We start from the raw sequence: 18,266 nt of genomic DNA on the forward strand, positions 1-18,266 counted from the left end.
CGGCAGTGGTTTGTGGCCCTCACAGTGGGAATTCTCCATGTACAGCACAGGTATAAAGCTCGCGTGGTTGCAGTCTGTACTATTAGTAATGGGGAAACCTTAAGCTCACAGCAACGACGCAGCAGGTTTTCATTCGGCCGTTTCCGTTTTTTTTTTTTTTTTTTTTTTTTTAATGCATGTATATAATTGTAATTTTAGTGTTTGTATGACTTACTCCATATATGCTTTTCATGCATTTCATCAGCGAACTTATGTTGCAACATTTTTAACGGCAAAATCCTACAGGTCATTTCTTATTCTTTTAAACATTACATTTCTGAATTACATTTTTGTGCTACCACCTTCATGCATTAAAGACAAATTTCCTGATTCCCAAGTTACAGACTGGACTGTTTTCCGACGAGCAGCTCTGTGGTTTCTCTCCAGTGATATCTGACAAATTCACAGGAACCTTTCTTGGGCAGGGTAAGTGCGTGGTAACCCTGGATTGCAATAACCAGCCAAAAGACATATTCAAGGATAAATGGATAACATTGACCCCTAAATGTTCCCCAGATCAAGCAGAGGCTGCACACTTCCAACACAGAAACGTGAATCCTTATTAAATGCAACGGCATCACTCAGATGGCCGTATTTGTTATTCGTGGGACAAAACTCTGCATCATCAGAGAAGAGTCACATTGTGTTTGACTGTTCAACCTGGCAGCTGCTCAGGTGGACACGCAGCATTTTTCTCACACGTTGGTAACGATTACGTCTCGGCCGGGTGTCCGTGCAAACATTTTCCAGTCGCGCGCTCACACACAGTACGTCAGTACTCTCCATCCAGCACATTAGAAACAATCACACAGCGAGCCCTTACAAGATGTGCCAACATTCAGCAAAGGTCAGTGACCACCACGACACACAGGATTTATTATGGACAGTGGAACATCAGTCAGCGCAGGGAAGCCTTTCCAGTGACGTCGGCCTCCTCTGAGCTCCACACCCCGCCATTTCTGCAGAAGCACTTGCTTCGTATGAATGATAAACAGCTTGCCATTTCAGTACTCCAGCTGGCTGAAGAGAGCTTGAGCCACAGCAGAGAATAGCAGACAGACACATCATTAGCAAATATGTGCATGAGATCATTAAGACAACGCTTATTAAAGAGCCTCCAGCTGAGAAGCTCTCGCAAGTTTCCAACTGACGTCAAAGGCCTCAGACAGAAGAACAGTCAGCCAGACAAATTCCTCCAAACCATCGATGAGCTAACACTCAGCAGTGAATGGAAACTGATGATGGACTTGCATTCAGTTTGGAGATGACCCAGTGCTTGCGTGAAGGCAACAAAAAGTGTGTTTCACTAGCAGCATGTGCACCACCCAGTGAGGACCCAGTGAGGAAACAGGAAAGCAGCGTCTGCCGGTCGGCGATATTACAACGACAGTACAACAAAAACATATTCATATTACAGTATAAATTCCAGCTACCACGTCTGACCAGATCTTCAATTTAGCACTCCACTTAGTGAACCCATTCATTGCATATTTTATTCACAATTTCCTCCTCCTTATTCAAAGATTGGATCTTTAAACTAGTTTTTCTTCTGCCAACATCTGCATTCAACTCACTTTTTTATATATTTTTGCAAACATTTTCCCTGTATTTTTGCACACATTTCCCTTTTAATGAAAAAAATGATAAATAATTTCAGAATTATAGTTTTCTGGTTTCTACTTGTGTCCTCCTTCAATATTACATTTTCACCAGATGTATTTACCTTCCTACTTTCACAACACAAAACACCTTTTTTTCTTCATGCAATTACCATTCAAATAACTATTTTGCTTTCCAAACTAACACTTGTTAAAGCAGTAACCCCTTTGAATACATTACTTCCCCTTTTTCAACTTATAGTCTCATAAAGAGACATTCGGAAGCGCTCTTGTACAAGCAGATTTCACAGACAGTTGAAACAGGCTGTCAGCAGGTCCCTCCTTTTGTTAAACGTGTGAATGAGTGAATTTACATCAGAAATATTCATGTCTATCAGATGCCTCTCACAGCTTTATGATAAAGATACATTTTTTAAATATTATTGCATCTTCCTGAATATAAATATTGATGCAACAGTACAAAAAACACAATAGCAGATGACATTCTACATTTCACTGTGGCTCAGGTGTTTTATGCAAATCCTAAATATTAAATAATTTGCCTTCAGCTAAATCTTAGAGATCCAGGAATGAAGAAGCTCAAAGGAACAGGAAACAGTAGATTCTCACCATCATAAAGTAACAGCTAAAGTTTAAGTCACGTCTGAATCACAAGGTAATAAATTGTGTGTTTTGGTCTTTCTTTCCATCAAAATTCTTGACTTTACAAAAAATATACATGAAGAACAAACTGTGAATTTGTTCTTCTTACTATCGAAGGTTTTTATAACAATCAAGTAGCAAAAATCTCGGCTTTAGTGTTGGTACAAACTCTCCCACCAGTCGATAAGTTCGCTGCTGCACTCTTCACACACACAATGTAACCCCTCCCAGCACCCCACACTTAAATCACACACACACACACACACAACAAGACAGGCAGACCAGTCAGGGTCACGCTGCACTGGAGAGAAAGCAGTGCTGTCAGTCATAGAAGCCGCGCCCCTTGAGCCCAACCCCAGGCTTTGAGTGTCTCATAGCAGAGTTGAACTACGCCAGGCCCATCTCCTCCAGTACACTGCGAGGTGGCTCGTCTTCCTGTAGCGGAGAGAAACATGGGCAATACTGTCAATAAATCGAAATAACTGAGGATGCCAAATGAAACACAATTAAATACAAACATGGACATCACATTGTTAATATAATAAAGTAATATACAATTCAAGTTGCAGAAAGATTATTGTTGAACGTAGCTATGGGTCAAAAGATATGGACGCATCCACCTGTGATGAAACATATCGGGCGATTTGTGGCTGCATGTTAGTGAAAGAAAAAAAATTCAGCTGCTGTGTCAGTGAATGTAAAGTGCCAAAAGAGTGTTGAGTGTGAGTCACAGGGCGAATGGAGAAGAGAAAATGGCAACATGTACATGGCATCATTTTCACGTAACAGCACCTAAAAATGCTTACCATTTGTCTCACTCAATGAGAGATAAATGTTTCATGTCATTGCTCTTCATTTATATTCACATGGTATAAATGACTTGAATGAGCACTGTGATAGAGACCTGGACCCACGTGGCATGCAGTGACAAGTGAAAGCTGAAAACAGTGATGGCTGATTCAGAAGAGCTTCAATTTAGTATCATAGGTTTAAACTTATTTCTATGGAACACATTTAGAGCCATTGCAATTTTAACTTTATTGTTTACCCAAGATCAAATCCAACAATGACATGATTTTTTTAGTTTGTTTAGTTCACATTATTCAGATATCAGCTAAATTTCAGTCCTGCATTTTCACAATATCTATGGATTTTATTAGGGATGCAACAAGTTTGAGGCTGAAGCCAAAACTGAATACAATTTAAAATGCTCGGCCTAATACCGACTGTCACAAGTGACCAAGCTTTTTTTTACCATTTAAGAAATCTTGCATAAATAAACACTTTAAAAGTACTGAAAACTTCAACACTGAATGCAGACTTTTTATATTTAAAAACACATTCAATGACATGACAATGCGTTGTCCATTTGAAACAAAAGTAATCGTTCAGGCTGCTCCACACGGTGTTTGATCGTGTCACTCGCCAGTATTCGACTTTGGTGGCGAAGAGTCACCATGTTGCTTTTTTTTTAACATTCAGCCAAATATGTTTAATATACAAGTAGCTGTGATTGTCTCACCACACACTTCATGCAGTCTTGTTCAAGTGCTAAGCACTGAACGACTCTGTCACGCACACACTCCAAGTGGCATCATAAGTGACACAGCTACAAATATATATTTAAAAAAAAATACACCTCAATCAATAATTAACTTACCTTCTGAAACACATTTGTATTTTTTCCTAAAACACTTTACTTTAATTGAAGGTGCTCTTTACCATTTCCAAGTATTTTTAGTTCAACTTCTAGAAGTGATATAAGCAAAGATGTACCAAATATAAAAGGACAGACCGAGGCTCAATAGTCATGTGAACAAAAACAATACAGATCCCACAGCCACGTGTATCTGACCCAAACGACATGAAAGAGACCTCTTGTAATGCAGAATTCAGGGCAGATCAGTCCAAATACAACTTCAGAACATTTGTCAAATAAGAACAACTCCTCTGTATTTGTATTTTTGTGTTTCCATCTGCCTCACAGCGAACACAGGAGAAACACCTACATTGTCTATATTAAGAAAAGTAAATAGAACATGGACAAAAATGGCACCAAAAGTGAAACATTTTCCTCGCCTGATATTGGAAGGGAAAAAGTTTCTGCCTTGTTTACCTCCTGCAGCATGTCTGCCTGCTCGATGGCTTTGAGGACACTCTTCTTTGATGTGTCCTGAATCTCCCCTCCCATGAGGAACTCATCCAGGATGAAGTAGGCCTTCTCGAAGTTAAAGATAATGTCCAGTTCACACACCTGCACAAACACACACGTGACTCACTCTCCTGAAGTACTTCACTTTAGGAAACAAAATTCAAAAGGAGAAGAGGTACTAACACTGCCGAAGTATTTATCCAGCAGCTCAACAAAGCGATGAATGATCTCCAGCGTGATCAGTTCGTTGTCCTGCTCCTCGATCGCACAACAGAAATACAAACTTGCGTACCTGAAAGGGAAGGAAAAATGTCCCTCAGGATGACATGCATCAAATGAAATGTATCAGTTATGAGGACACTAATAACGTAAAATGACAAATAGCAGGGAGTGATTCACTTCACTGGACACTTTTGATATGCCTGCTTTCCAATAGCTCTGTAAAAGTACAGCCATTATTAAGGACGCTCCCAACGGGCGTTCTGCTGCGGATCACCGATACCGATCACATGGTTTGACAATGAATTTGTAATCAAAATGATGAGACCTTCGGTGTTGATGACGTGAATAATAAACCATTAAGTCATTTCAATTCAGACATGTTTTTATATACCTCTTCAAGCAGGGGGGAAATAAAAAAAAAAAAACTTTGCAGAACTATTCTGTCAGAAGGACGACTGAAGAGCATTTTATTCGACGTGAGACGTCACAGTTGGGTGTAGCTGCTTGTAGAGGGGGCTAAGAGAGAGAGGGAATGCACTCAGCGGAAGCAGCTGTCTTCCATCTCTGCATAGACTGGGCAAAACTTTCAGATTCAGGTGGCTAAAGAATGTTGCATCCGACATAAAACAGCCTATTGGTCGATTCTGTCTTAAAACGACACCCGAGAAAGGATGGTCAGGATGAAGTTGATGATTATTTCTTGGGCAATATGCTTAGCGTCCTGATTGTCACGCTCTGGGTCTCCAAGTGTTTCGCTTTCATGAGCCCCGAAAACTCTCCGTACTCCGTCAAGTGCTGGTGCTTTAAATGGCGTAATAAATTCATGGCGTTGACGCCTTTTAACATGCTTCCCTACAGAGCATTTTCCCATTCATGAGCTGCAGGATCCAAACTTGACATCACTGAATAAACCTCTGCAGCAGGCATGCTGCGGCTGAGTGACCGCCGAGTCGCTAGTGTGGGATCAGCGGATGCATCACAACCCGCGGTGCTTCATCAGAGCCATCACACGTGACATGGCTTTTGTGATCAGCAATGACAGCCGGTGATCAGCATTCACCCATCATGCTGAGATCGGCTGATGACCATCTGTCATGATCAATCGGAGCATCCCTAGTCATCATAAAACCCTGCGCCACATTGGTGTCCTGCAGTGACTTAGGGAGAGAGATCCATGGACATGTGTGAGATTAAACATATCTTGTTGAAGTCAAGGATTCAAATTCATAAGGATTAGGACATTTTGCCTGATCAGGTAAGCAGGGATATTTATTTCAATCTAAATACAAGTAAACATGAAGCCAAGTTGAATCAATGAATTTAAGTAACAGCATCAAACCTCCTCCCTAAATGCTTAACATGGATTTCCACTACAACTTCAGTGTTCCCTCAGTAAGTCTGCAGAGTAGGATTTCCCTCGGCTGAGCTCTCCACCCACTCGTGGGCCCACGCACCAGCGCTTCTCCACAGTTTACTTTGTGGCTTCTCTAATGAGGACCCACACCACTGATCTCTCCTTCTCTCTCTCTGTGTGTGTGCGTATCCATGGAAAATGGGTTTCACCCTGTCCACCCACCTACACAAATAAACGCTGACACACACAAATGCACACGAGCAAGCACACGCACATGCACACATGGCTGCTGTGTAGGCGGCGATCCAAAGTTGAAAGCCCAAACTACTGTTGAGAAACCTCAGGGAAGAGGGAGATGTTCACAGCAACAAACATGCATCAGTTTCACATTTACAAAACAATTATTGTTCATACAGAGAGTAGTGGTTACGGCATTTCATTACTTGAATTGTTTTATATTATGTGAATTGAACCTGTACACGTGGATACATTCTGGGTCCAAAAGCGATGCAGCCAATTTCAAGACTTGTAGATGTCCATGCAAGACAGAAATTATTACACACCAGTAAAAGACTAATTCAGCTCCAAGAAAAACCTGCTCCAATCAGCGACATCCCAGTGTGCTGTCTTGGGGCTCAGTGGTCTGAGCTGATGTTCGGGTCACAGATGTGGCCAGATCACTTCCTCCATTTTTCTCAGGCGTGTTTATCAAAATGCCAAGCATTCTGTTCTGGATTTCATTCCATCTGTGAGGCAATTTGCATGCTAACTACATCAACAACACTATATAAATAAATAAGGCACAACAGTCAATATGATATTCAGCCTTGCCATCGCTATATTTTAATGACTGCTGCTGTTAAAGCCTGTGCTGCTGATAAATTCAGTGTTCCTGCTGCTACAGCAACATTCAGTGCTGCTGCTGCTTTACATTCCTGCCCCGAGGCTGGCTAGCTAGCTAGCTAACCTTGTTCACTCCAACGCCATACCTAGCTACATGTAGCACTTCAACACGGCTCAGTCAAACGGTGATGTCGAGCATGGAGGCAGCAATCATTCCAACACAAATGACCAGAAAAAGACTCCAGATAATGCATCACCACAAAACATAGACAAGCTACACTTAAAAACCGAGTCACTGTTTCTGGAGGTTGTGCTGGCATTAGAGCAAACCTATAAGCATTTTATAGGTTATTTATGGATGCTATTTGAGTTTAGCGGTTTTTATGTCCATTTGACTCTAATTGTGTAATTATTATTCTCATGAGATGTACAGTTGGAGGTGAGCCGTTTTCTTGAATTATATGAGAAGTCAAATCTTTTGAGCTACAAAGTCAAGTGTCTGAATGGTGTGTGAAAAACGTGGAATGAATGTCTACAAATTTGTACTTTTGAAACAGTTGCTCAGGTCTATGAAGTGACAAGATTCTTGTGTGTGTGTTTATTTGTTTGTTTGTTTGTTTGTTTTCCTAGGTGATCCATGAAGTCCCTAACACTGATTCCCAGCTGGCAGAGATGGACAAACACAGCAGGTAGGTCCGGTCTCTGTCATTACCTCTGTTAATTAGGAAATCGTGATTTTATTATAGAAATGACACTTTGAAAAGCAGGACTGTTGAACAGTACTTCAGCTGTATGAATGAAACAACAAAAACGCTTGTAGCAGTATTGTAAAATCAGTGTTTTTCAACCTTATCAAAGCAACGGCATGCTTTATTGGAATAAAATTGGTTATTGGAATTGGTTATTGTGATAAAAAAAATGGAAAAAGGGCATACCACCAGAGGAACCTTGGTCAATTTGCAATTTTGCAATTATAGCTTCTGACTCTCTGCAATTTCAGCATGCTTTTTGCAGAAACAAATTGCAGAAAGCATCATCTGTTAAAGAGGGGTTGTGGCAAAAATATATCAGGATGAACCATTTATCATTAATTTATTGTAAATAACTGTTTGTTTTTTTTTAAATCACAATCTGACATGTATTTTTGGGACTAATGTGCCGGTTTCTGGTCATGCTAGTCCAAAAGGGGGAAAAAAAAACATCTGACAATTTAGGCCGAAGAACAAATGTTGTGTTTTCTTCCACACAGTCATTTGATGGTATTTAATTGAGCAAAACATTAAATAGCTTATTAAAAGAGTCAAAAGGAAATACAAACTTAAGTCACTGATGTTATTTATTTTAGTGGAACAATTGCTTTTTGGGTATCTTCTTCAGGGTGTTCAACTCCTAGAAAGTTGACATCCAGAGAAACCATCCAGTCATCTTTATCTGGCGCGCACTGTGTGAAGTACAGCACTGAATTTACCTTCCTTTGTGTGTTTTTAACTCCAGTTTGGGGAATTTCCAGACAAGTCTTAAACATTCTTTGCCTCAGCTTCTGTCAATTATTATAAATCTCTTCACATTTTGGTGCATATTCATTTGGTCCAGCATTTAGTTTTTAGCCATTGTTTAAACAACAAATCAAACTTAGAAGGTCTTCAAGTATCAACGTTTTGAAGTGGGTTTGTGGGCCTCTGGTGTGTAGACAGCCTTTGGCATCATGTGTCAGACAAGGACTGCTCCTTCGTTCTGCCCTGAGAGCGTATGGCCAAGTTAGTGGCACATCAGGTTTAAAAACAACTCAAAGTTGCTTCTTCGCTGTGAGTGTGTGGATGGGAAGAGGAGCTGCAACTGATGGACGAGTCAATGCATCAGCATAGATCTAAGGTGCATAGAAACAATGAGACTGAAATTTTCATGCCAATAAAAGATGAAAAATATACATAAACATAAATGCCAGACTATAATGTGCCGAGTCCCTCATCATGCTTTTAAAGGTCTGACAGGAAGAACATTGAATCTGACACTCAACGTGGTCACTGTGTGAGTGTGTCTCGGCTAATAGCGTAATAGAAGCAATCCATGCGATATGAGTGTGTTAGGCTTTAACATGAAAACTAAAATCACAGTTGTGTTTCAGCATTCAACATATTATAAAGTAAACTGTCTTAAGTTAGATTCACACACTCAAATGCAGTTTTACTGCTGTAGATTGATTGTGACTCAACAGGAAAGTCTCATCTGGCAATACAGGACCAGAAGACTCAGCCACTTCAAATTATGAACTCCAAATCTAAATCAAAAGGGAGTTTGATTCAGAGGAACATTTCAGTTCTCTGTGTGATCGTGGTCTTCCTCAATTTCCAATGTGAATGATTCAGTACTGCTGTCTGCAAAACGGTTCACCCTATTGTTAACTGCCGATGACACAGTCGCAGAGGTAGTTGGACAAACGCCTACAGTCAGAGTAAATATTTACAGATGGGTCATTAGCAGCCTGTTTACCTTTTCTGAAGGAGGCGCTTCCTTTAGTGGAAAATGACTGTTCTGCGATCTTGAATTATTCCACTGCAAGGTGGTTCAACAATCAAGAGCACTTTTACATATGTGCCACGCGATAACCTTTACATGAATGCTTGATGATACTTTTCTGTGTAGAATGGTTATGCATTCATTACTTTATACAAAATCAATAATCACACTACAGTAACTCATCAAAAAAAAAACTGTTAAGTAACTTGTGTAACTGGTTTGTCGATGAGCGGCACAAAGGAATAAGACCATGTTTGAGTAACCAGCACAAGGAGGGGGGAAAAGCGTATTTCAAGTAAATGTATGATGTTTCTTCCCTCTTTGGCCTGTGAGACCATCAATGAGTGCATAAGCGTAATGGGCTTTTTTTTTCTTTTTTCAAACATGCACAGTGTTGGCACAAGCAATTGTAAATAAATTAGGACATAACAGACAATTCAACATGAAACATAGTGATAACAAAAATAAGTTTTACACCAGTGAGCTTGGGGTTAGCACATGAAAGTCATGAGGCAGCATTTAATCAATAAAAGCTTTGTGAACGGGAATGGGTGACAGAGGACACAAACACAACAAAAGATTTACCTTTTATAGACAATCTTGAGGTCTCTCCATTCGAGAAAGCTGCACATTTTTGGTTTCCGGGCCAGTACAATCTGCATTAGCTCCCTCACCATCTTCTTCTTATCACGCTCAGCTGTTGCTGTGTACCACTTTTGCAGGCGCAGCTTCCCCTGCCTGCTGAATAGCAGCATAAAGCGCATCTGCAGACACAAAAACATGAGGTCACGTTCAACTTAAAATGCATTTGATGTAATGGGGGAAGCATATCAAGGCCAAGATACCACTCTGTAACTTCATGAACGAACTTAAGGACTGCACCCCAAAATGTCAACATAACAAGTGAGATACCACTTCTTACCACTGAAGCCATCGGCTATTTATACCAACAGTCGTGGAAGATTGATTCAAACAAATGAACTGCTTACCCAAGTGAAGTTATTAGAATAGAGAACTGACAGTGAAATGGAAGCTGGTCAACTGCGGAAAGTGTAAAAGACTCAGCACATGCAGGTTTGATGTAAGTGATATAGCACCAGGAGCGCCCAGGATATGGCAAGTGAAATAAACAGAGAAAATATTAAATACGAAACGGATCATATTATGAGACAAGCATGGCGCATGGGAGTGATTATGAAGAGAAATGACGTAGCTTCCGCGTCGACACCGTCTAACACCTGAAGGTAACTCATTATTTTGGATCTGCGGTCATAAAATGATTAAAAAATAATTAGCAGTCATTTATAATTTCGCCACAGAAAACAATAAACAATAACATATGCGGTATGAGAGGCCTCTAGTTTAAAGACAATCTCCGCGTCAATGTTAAAGACCGAGTGTGTGGTCGGTGGTGCAGACTAATTCCAGGTGGGACAGGTACTCACTTCCTGGAACCATACACCTTGCTAGCATTAGCTTAGCAGAGTACTTTGGCCTACGAGGACAAAAAGACGGAGTGACCTACCATTATTTCTGGCTGTGGTGAACAACCACCAAAGCAGCTACCGTGCTGAGAAAGAGCAGGCAACCCGCGCAGGTAAACAGATGTTAGCGACGGTACTCCATGTCTGTCATTCTCCACACTGCCGCTCGCCGTTATTGAGCATGCGCAACTGAGACTTACTTTGCTCCTCTGTTACAGTCAGCAGAGGGAGAGTTGCGCCCCCTGCGGTAGAGATGTTGTTTTCCTTTTATTCTTTTCCACTGACTGGGCACTGTTTAGCTCTTTACTGCCCTCCTCTGGTTGATTCTCTCTCATTCAACTTCAAATTATTACAGTTTTGGTTTCAGGCACGTGAAGATTTCGCCCCACTAATGTTCTTAGTGAATACATCTTTATCGTAAAGTAAGTCCTATGTTTTTGCTTCTGTTGAAGAGAAGAGATCAGATGACACACAACAAACAACACCAAATCCAACTACTTACAAACAGCAAGGGGAAGACTGTAAATCGAAAATTGAACTGGGCAACACTCATTTTAGTTAAATATTTTTGGGTGAAAATAATCGAATTGGCCAAAATGCTTGTGTTATTAGGGAAATTTTCTCACCCAAAACCCCAGTGGTTGATGTGTGTATCTGTGTTATTAGTTGTTATTACACTGATGCCTCAGCCCACGTCCCTTCGGTCCCTTGGGGTCCCTTGGGGTCCCTTGGGGTCCCTTGGGGTCACTTGGGGTCACTTGGTTAATGGGTGATGTTAGATCATAATCTTCCTTCTCTATCTCAGTTGCAGCAGTGAATAAAATAGGTCTCTCACACACAAGTTTGTATCTTGGTTCTCTGGCTGTGTCACCTGCATCACTATATCTAACGTGAGTTCCTGAGGGCCTCAGAAGGGTCTGAGGGTCCAGAGTCAGTGTTCATGCTAATCAACAGGAAGGAGTGGCAAATGACACCTCTCAAATGTGGTGAGGCAGCAACACCTTTTTGTGCAGACTGCATCTGCAGAGAGAGGAGAGATGATGTTTCTCCGGAGTATCTTGCTTCTCTTTACTTCTCCACTCTTTTGTAAGTAAATAAATGTCTTTAAATATTGATTACTGTACATCACTACTATTAGAATAATAAGCGTAGCTGGGCATGAACGCCAGCTACCCGCTACTGACCAATGAGCACTATAGAATGTTGGTAAATGCGGTTTCATTTGGTCTGTGTTTCAACATTTGTAGTGCTACAATTGTAACTTAGCGATGAGCAGAAGACTGATACATGTTTAGTTTGAATTTGGAGAAAGTTTCATGGTCATATTGCTACAATTCTAACAAGTTAGGTAAAAGTGAAAATTATTGTTTCTGGTTAACTTGATGAACAAAATTCATTTCTTTGTCCAACATTGTCTTTTGTAGATGTTTCAGGAGTTTACGTGGAGCAGAGACCAGCGAACCTGACTGTCACTGAAGGGGACGCAGTTAACATCACCTGTTGTTTTAATACAGCTAGGACTGAAGCAGTGCAATGGATCAAGAACACAGAGCAAATACACACTGATCAAAATATCATAGTTCAACAAATTTGGAAGAATTGTGAGAGTTTGAGCTTCAAGAGCATCAAACATGAGGATGCAGGAATGTACGTCTGCAGGGTGACATCAGAGATCCCCACAATCGCAATAGTAAACGGACCTGGAACGTACATCACCGTGAAGGACAGAGGTGTCCGTCAACCATCGACAGGTCGTCACAGCAAAATGACTCTCTATCACTTCTTCTACCAGATCTAATCCTACATGCTGTTTCTCCTCCCAGAATCCCCACAACAGGAACACACGTCTCCTTCAACAGCTCCAATCGCAGCCACACTGTCTCTGTTGGGAGGCCTGATCCTGCTCACCGTCCTCTGCTGCTGTTATGGCAAAAGAAAAAGAGGTGACCGTTACATCTGTGGCCAGACATGTCAGCCACAGTTTCATGTCTGTGTAGAAATATGTGTGAGCCCTTCTCTGTCTGTGAGTGGCTCCTCAAACCCACAAATGGGAAATGGTGTCTGAAAATGAATGGTAGAATGAATGTCTATGATTTTTTTCAGTTGCACAGGTTTATGAAGCGACAATATTCTATTATTCTGATCTAAAAATCTGGCAGTATTAAGAGGTACATGAGAACAGACTGTGTCTGTGTGTGTGTGTCCAGCCCTGGCTTCCAAGGTGATCCATGAAGTCCCTCAAACTGACTCTGAGCTGGCAGAGATGGACAAGCACAGCACCAGTTCCTCCAACAGATCCACGCAGTGGGTAAGTCAGGTCTCTCTCATTGCCTCTACTTCACTTTGCACTTTACAAAACTACACTTTGGAAGGATGGATTGTTGAAGAGTACTTCAGCTATTTGAATCCTTAACCATAATTCATTTGACAACAACATGCCTGAAAAAGAATGGTCATCACTCATTCCTGCTTTCCTCTGTGTAAGATGTTTTTTTCTAAACACCTGACTCTGAGTGCTGCCTAAGTGTAGTTTGACACTTGGGAAAGTATTCTAAATTAATATTTCTTGACTTGTAGATCAATTATTCTCATTTTGGAAACTTTCATGCCAATAAAAGATGAATTAAATACACTGGAAAATATACATAAACACAAATGCCAGAAGATAATGTGCTCTGCACCTCAAGGATCCAGTTTCTTATCATTAACCAGACTTTAAACCTTGAACCTGTTTCAAACCCCTGAATTGATTTTTGAGCTGCAAACTTCTTCAACTGCATCAAAGTCATGATTTTAAAGGTCTGACAGGAAGTAAATCTTTGTCAAAGGTTCTTAGAATACTGAATCTGACACTCAATGTTGTCACCGTGTGAGTGTGTTGGCTAACTTGGTTAATAGCACAATGGGAACAAATTCTGAACTCCAAATCCAAACCAAAAGAGACTTTGATTTCGAGGAAGATTTCAGTTGTACCTTCCCCACGACCCCTCCAGCAGAAACCCTGTAAAATGAAATACAAACTTCTCTAGAGTTGTTTCTCACCATCTTTTGTCCACCAAAACAAATGAATGTCAATAATGGCAACCAAACTGTGGACTTACCACATAGGGGGCGAAAGATCATGCAGATCAAAATATTGATGAACTTGTCTTTTTGAAATATTTGATGTCATATTCTATCATGTAACTTCTCAGAACAGCTCCTCCGTTCTCTCAGTATCAGGTGGTGGTCTACGAAGCCGTGGAATTCTTGGAGAGCGTCCCCAAGACCAAGACTGCCTGACAGACGAGGAACGTGTTAAACTGTGCCTTTTTTGTTTTCCTGTAGACCATGTTTCTGATAAACTTAAGCAACAACATCTGGGTTCCTCGATTAACTGTTCCAAGAGCAGGCAATTTCCTTGGGGGCCACATTCTATACCAGGACTGTTGTGAGAGGCAGCCAAACTGCAGAACAGAAGCAATTGATAAGAACTGTAATATAAGAAAAGTAAGAAGTAACATGATACAGAAGAAGATCCAATGTGGTAAATACAGATTTCCAAAATTGTAATTCCACATTGATTTATAAACATATTAAAATGTTAATAAATTCAGATGTATTTATTATTATAATTATTGCAAATTTCATTTTCACAAAAAAAAGGGAATTGAGTAGTCACTTGTTCAGGTTTTATAATATTATCCACACATTCAATGGTAAAGAAAATAAGAAAGGAACAGGGAAGAAAAGTTGCAAGTAATAGAGATGGAATAGTCCAAAAAAAAAAGTGTCATGATGAACTGCAGGGCTTCCAGTTGTCTGCTAGAAACCAGGCACTTTTTTTAGCCTGTTGGTGTACGCTGTGGTTAGATTAGATTAGATAGCCTCTATTCTTCCGTCAATGGGGAAATTCGACTCTTATCTTTGTACAAGCGTCGAGATTCAGATGGTGAATTGTGAGGCCGCCAAAAAGGTCAGCGACAGGAAGTGGAAACTGCTGCTGAGCGTTGTGCTGGTGTGTGTCGACCAAGGACAGGTCAACATGGCCTGCACTCATGTGCCCGTTGAAATGATCATGGAGTTGTTGAGCTACTCTTCTTCAGCATTAAAGGGTTGGAGAAGAATGAATGAAGGACACAGACAAGGTTGGAGACGAGTGCTCAGTCAGCAACTGATGTAGTCACATTGCCGCTCACACGATCACGGAGCCAGAGCAAAGTACAAGTCTATTCACGTCAGCACCCAAGGGCAACAGTCTATTTAAAGTCTTAAATAGAGCGGTTTCTGTGGCCTAACTCCATTTTTTGGTCATTTAGATAATATGGGTCATTGGCCAAAAACATTCTGCTGCCTTAAACATATTAAATCCAGCTACGTTTGCTCCTCATTTGTTTGCACTTGTAACAGCAATGTATAGCTGTATTGCTAGGCAGGTTCAGCACTTCACAAACTTAGACCCAGTTGCACTTCAAAACCTGTTAGTGAAGATGGTGCTGGCACCCTGTGGAGGAATAAGGACGAGGTTATTGTTCTACTCATTGGCTTTATGTATGTTATTTGAGAACCACTGGGGTTTTCTTCATGTCACGTTAGTTACAGTAGAACAACGCTGCATGTCTTTGGTTTCTGGGCCAGTGAAGCCTGCATTAGCTCCCTCACCATCCTCTTGTGCTGTCGCTGTTGCTGTGCACCACGTCCACAGGCGCGGCTTCCCCTGCCTGCTGAGTCGCAGCACATGGCGCATCTGCTGGCTGCGTGAAGAGAAATATCTGAACACTGCCTCTGATGCCTGACTGAGCGCCTTATCTCACGACTATAAAACAAGCCATTCCCTAACCTGATGAACACAATAAAACACCAACAAACTTTGTCCAAACAAACCTGATAGTGACGAGACAGAGGTATTAAGAGGAATAAATTAAATTAAAAAAAATAAAATAAAATAAGCAAAATGCAATATGTGCCACATTGTGAGACAGGAATGGACATGGATGTGATTCTAAAAACACCACACAGGTGAAAACAACTTGTAATTAATTATTCTGTCAAATAATTTTTTTTTTTTTAAATGCCATATTTAATTCCGACACCTGTTACCATAACATATGGATTATAGGAAGCTTACAGTATGAGCACAATATCTGCGTTGAATGGCTATATGTGTGCCTCACTTTTTTTTTTTTTTATTCATCTTTCAGTCAGTCATTTAATACAAGTTGTAGTGTTTCCTGATGTGTTTATTTTCAAGAGTGTATTGTTCGTCCTCAATGGCTCAACTTTTCAATTCTGTCAAGCCATCTGTGTCTTCTGTCACCTTTGTAATGCTTTCGCCACTTCACTGTTCATTTTGGTTTCAATTTCTGTTTTACTAACTGGAGCTTGTAGCAGTGTGAATCTTTCTTGTTGCTTCTTTTTCACACATGCCAGTGTTTTCATCAAATCAGAATTCGGAATAATGGTGTATGCCAGCGGTGTAAAAAAAAAAGTGAGTAAACTTGTTTAAAATGAGCTTAGTTTGGAATATTGTTTGTTAAATCGCCAACAAAACGGATTTCAACTGTCTGCATGCACAGCGGTGACACACTCACACACAGTTGCACAATAAACCAAACTGCTATTACTAAAACATAATATGATAATATTGATAAACCCTCTGAAATAAATGTAAATGAAAAATGACAGAAGACCACCATATTTCTGGGCGAGACCAGTGAAGAACTAGATGACAGTAACCACTATTTTCAGGTGAGAATACTCCAGTTGGCCAGACTGGTTAAATGAGAGGTCCTCTCTTCCCTCCAGCAGCCATTTATTCATACAAAGACTGTTTCTCCTTTACCTCGGCTGTGGCAATGAACAGAATAGTACGTTCACACTTATGTAGCCGTCTTTTTCACTTGAGTCAGCAACATGCAGCAACTTGCTAAAGGCCTGAAAAGGGTGGACATGAAAACATCTCGAGACAGTGCAGTGTTTGCACCAATCAACAGGAAGGGGAGACAGATGACAGTTCTCTCATGTGGTGAAGCAGCTTCACCTCTTTGTGCAGACTGCATCTGTCAGAGAGGAACAATGGTGTGTCGGCTCAGCAGCCTGCTACTTTCTGCTCTGCTCTCTCGTAAGTAGGATAAAAATGTGTTACTGTGAATTGTTATGTTGTGCAGGTGTTTGAATCTAAGCGTTTTGAAGTAAGTATGAAAACTGAATACACACCTTCCAAAGAAGAAGTTTTGGAATGACGATAATAGAGTATTTCTACTTTCATTTAGTAGAAAAGGTACACTGTTTTTGATAACTAGGACTTGAATGTTCAATTGTGGAACATGAACACAACCGCAGGTAGAAGTACACAGATGCAGGGTCAGCGAAAATTAAATTGATGTGCAAAAATATCATGGGTTAATGATGATCTTCAAAATTAAAAAACAGAATCACAACAAATCAATGAAGATCATGAGCATAATACTTAGCATCTGTTTGCTTTTTCAATGTTACCATGGTTAAAAACAATGTGGATAAAAGTGTTCAAATGTTTCTCATATCCACCAGTGCAGGTGAAACCATGTAAAATACTTAAAACGTTGGACTTGACAAACTTGTTTTTTGGAATTGCCTGCCATATTTCACAGCTTGAATTGCTACATTTGAATAAAAATATATATTGCTACAAATACACGCTGTTTTAATTATCATGCTAACAATAGGTGGACTCAGTAAATATGTATTTTTATTTATTTGTTGTCCAACAATCCTGAAACCTTGTTTGGTGGGCACAGTCATGTCATGTGAAACCCGACCTGCTTAATTCCCAATATTCTAAACACTCACATATGTTCGCATATGTTCATAAACTAACTGATATTCATCACGTCATGATGAATATAAATCATGATGTTGTTAGTGATAAAATCATGATGCAACTAATCTAAAATATTAACTAATTTCTCAATTCCTTCTGAATCAAAAATGTTCACAAAGATGACATGTATTGATGAGTATATTGTGTATTAACTACAAAGTTGACAAAACTTAAAGCCATATAAATATCACTTCAAATCTCTTTTCAGCATCAATTACAGCAACAGTGAAAACTCTCTGTAGACTTTGTACAGGAGTGATATTATGTCCTTTGAAGTTTGAAAAAGGACAGCAGAATGTTGACAAGCGTAGACAAAACAGCCTCTCTTCACATATCTTTTGTGACATTGGTTCATATTTTAAAAAGTGTCTTTCACTTCAGACTGATTAATCGCGGACATCGCAGCAACATGCAAAGGTTTGACCCTCCATCATAGCCTGCTACGTATTCAACAATAAGAGTAGCTGGAGATGAGCTCCAGTCACCTGCAACCTTACAGTGAATGAGCAGAAGACTGATGCATGTTTAGTTTGAATTTGGAGAGAGTTTCATG

The 18,266-nt window shown here is 40.3% G+C and overlaps 2 protein-coding genes across 2 annotated transcripts; one reads left to right on the forward strand and one right to left on the reverse strand.

Annotated features, from left to right (window-relative positions):
* Window positions 1-176: 176 nt before the first annotated feature.
* Window positions 177-11,050, reverse strand: ap1s1 (adaptor related protein complex 1 subunit sigma 1). The gene is made up of 5 exons (XM_053860552.1): window positions 10,914-11,050; window positions 9,974-10,152; window positions 4,636-4,744; window positions 4,417-4,554; window positions 177-2,735 (listed from the first exon to the last, which is right to left on the reverse strand). The coding sequence occupies exons 1-5, from the start codon at window positions 10,914-10,916 to the stop codon at window positions 2,688-2,690; spliced, it is 477 nt and encodes a 158-aa protein (XP_053716527.1). The 5' UTR covers window positions 10,917-11,050; the 3' UTR covers window positions 177-2,687.
* Window positions 11,051-11,904: 854 nt separating this feature from the next.
* On the forward strand, window positions 11,905-17,454 carry LOC128756556 (uncharacterized). The gene is made up of 5 exons (XM_053861183.1): window positions 11,905-11,958; window positions 12,297-12,623; window positions 12,696-12,815; window positions 13,080-13,180; window positions 14,089-17,454. The coding sequence occupies exons 1-5, from the start codon at window positions 11,910-11,912 to the stop codon at window positions 14,152-14,154; spliced, it is 663 nt and encodes a 220-aa protein (XP_053717158.1). The 5' UTR covers window positions 11,905-11,909; the 3' UTR covers window positions 14,155-17,454.
* The last annotated feature ends 812 nt before the right edge of the window (window positions 17,455-18,266 follow it).

The sequence above is a fragment of the Synchiropus splendidus genome, chromosome 3 (assembly GCF_027744825.2).
Source record: "Synchiropus splendidus isolate RoL2022-P1 chromosome 3, RoL_Sspl_1.0, whole genome shotgun sequence".
Taxonomy (NCBI): Eukaryota; Metazoa; Chordata; class Actinopteri; order Syngnathiformes; family Callionymidae; genus Synchiropus; species Synchiropus splendidus.

What these genes read in the sequence shown, in the direction of transcription:
- LOC128756556 (XM_053861183.1), top strand. Translation starts at nt 11,910, where the DNA reads ATGATGTTTCTCCGGAGTATCTTGCTTCTCTTTACTTCTCCACTCTTT. An exon ending in CTTTACTTCTCCACTCTTTT is followed by an intron (nt 11,959 to 12,296) that starts GTAAGTAAATAA and finishes TGTCTTTTGTAG; the next exon opens with ATGTTTCAGGAGTTTACGTG. An exon ending in TGTCCGTCAACCATCGACAG is followed by an intron (nt 12,624 to 12,695) that starts GTCGTCACAGCA and finishes TTCTCCTCCCAG; the next exon opens with AATCCCCACAACAGGAACAC.
- ap1s1 (XM_053860552.1), bottom strand. An exon ending in TGGATAAATACTTCGGCAGT is followed by an intron (nt 4,555 to 4,635) that starts GTTAGTACCTCT and finishes GTGTTTGTGCAG; the next exon opens with GTGTGTGAACTGGACATTAT. An exon ending in AGGCAGACATGCTGCAGGAG is followed by an intron (nt 2,736 to 4,416) that starts GTAAACAAGGCA and finishes TCTCCGCTACAG; the next exon opens with GAAGACGAGCCACCTCGCAG.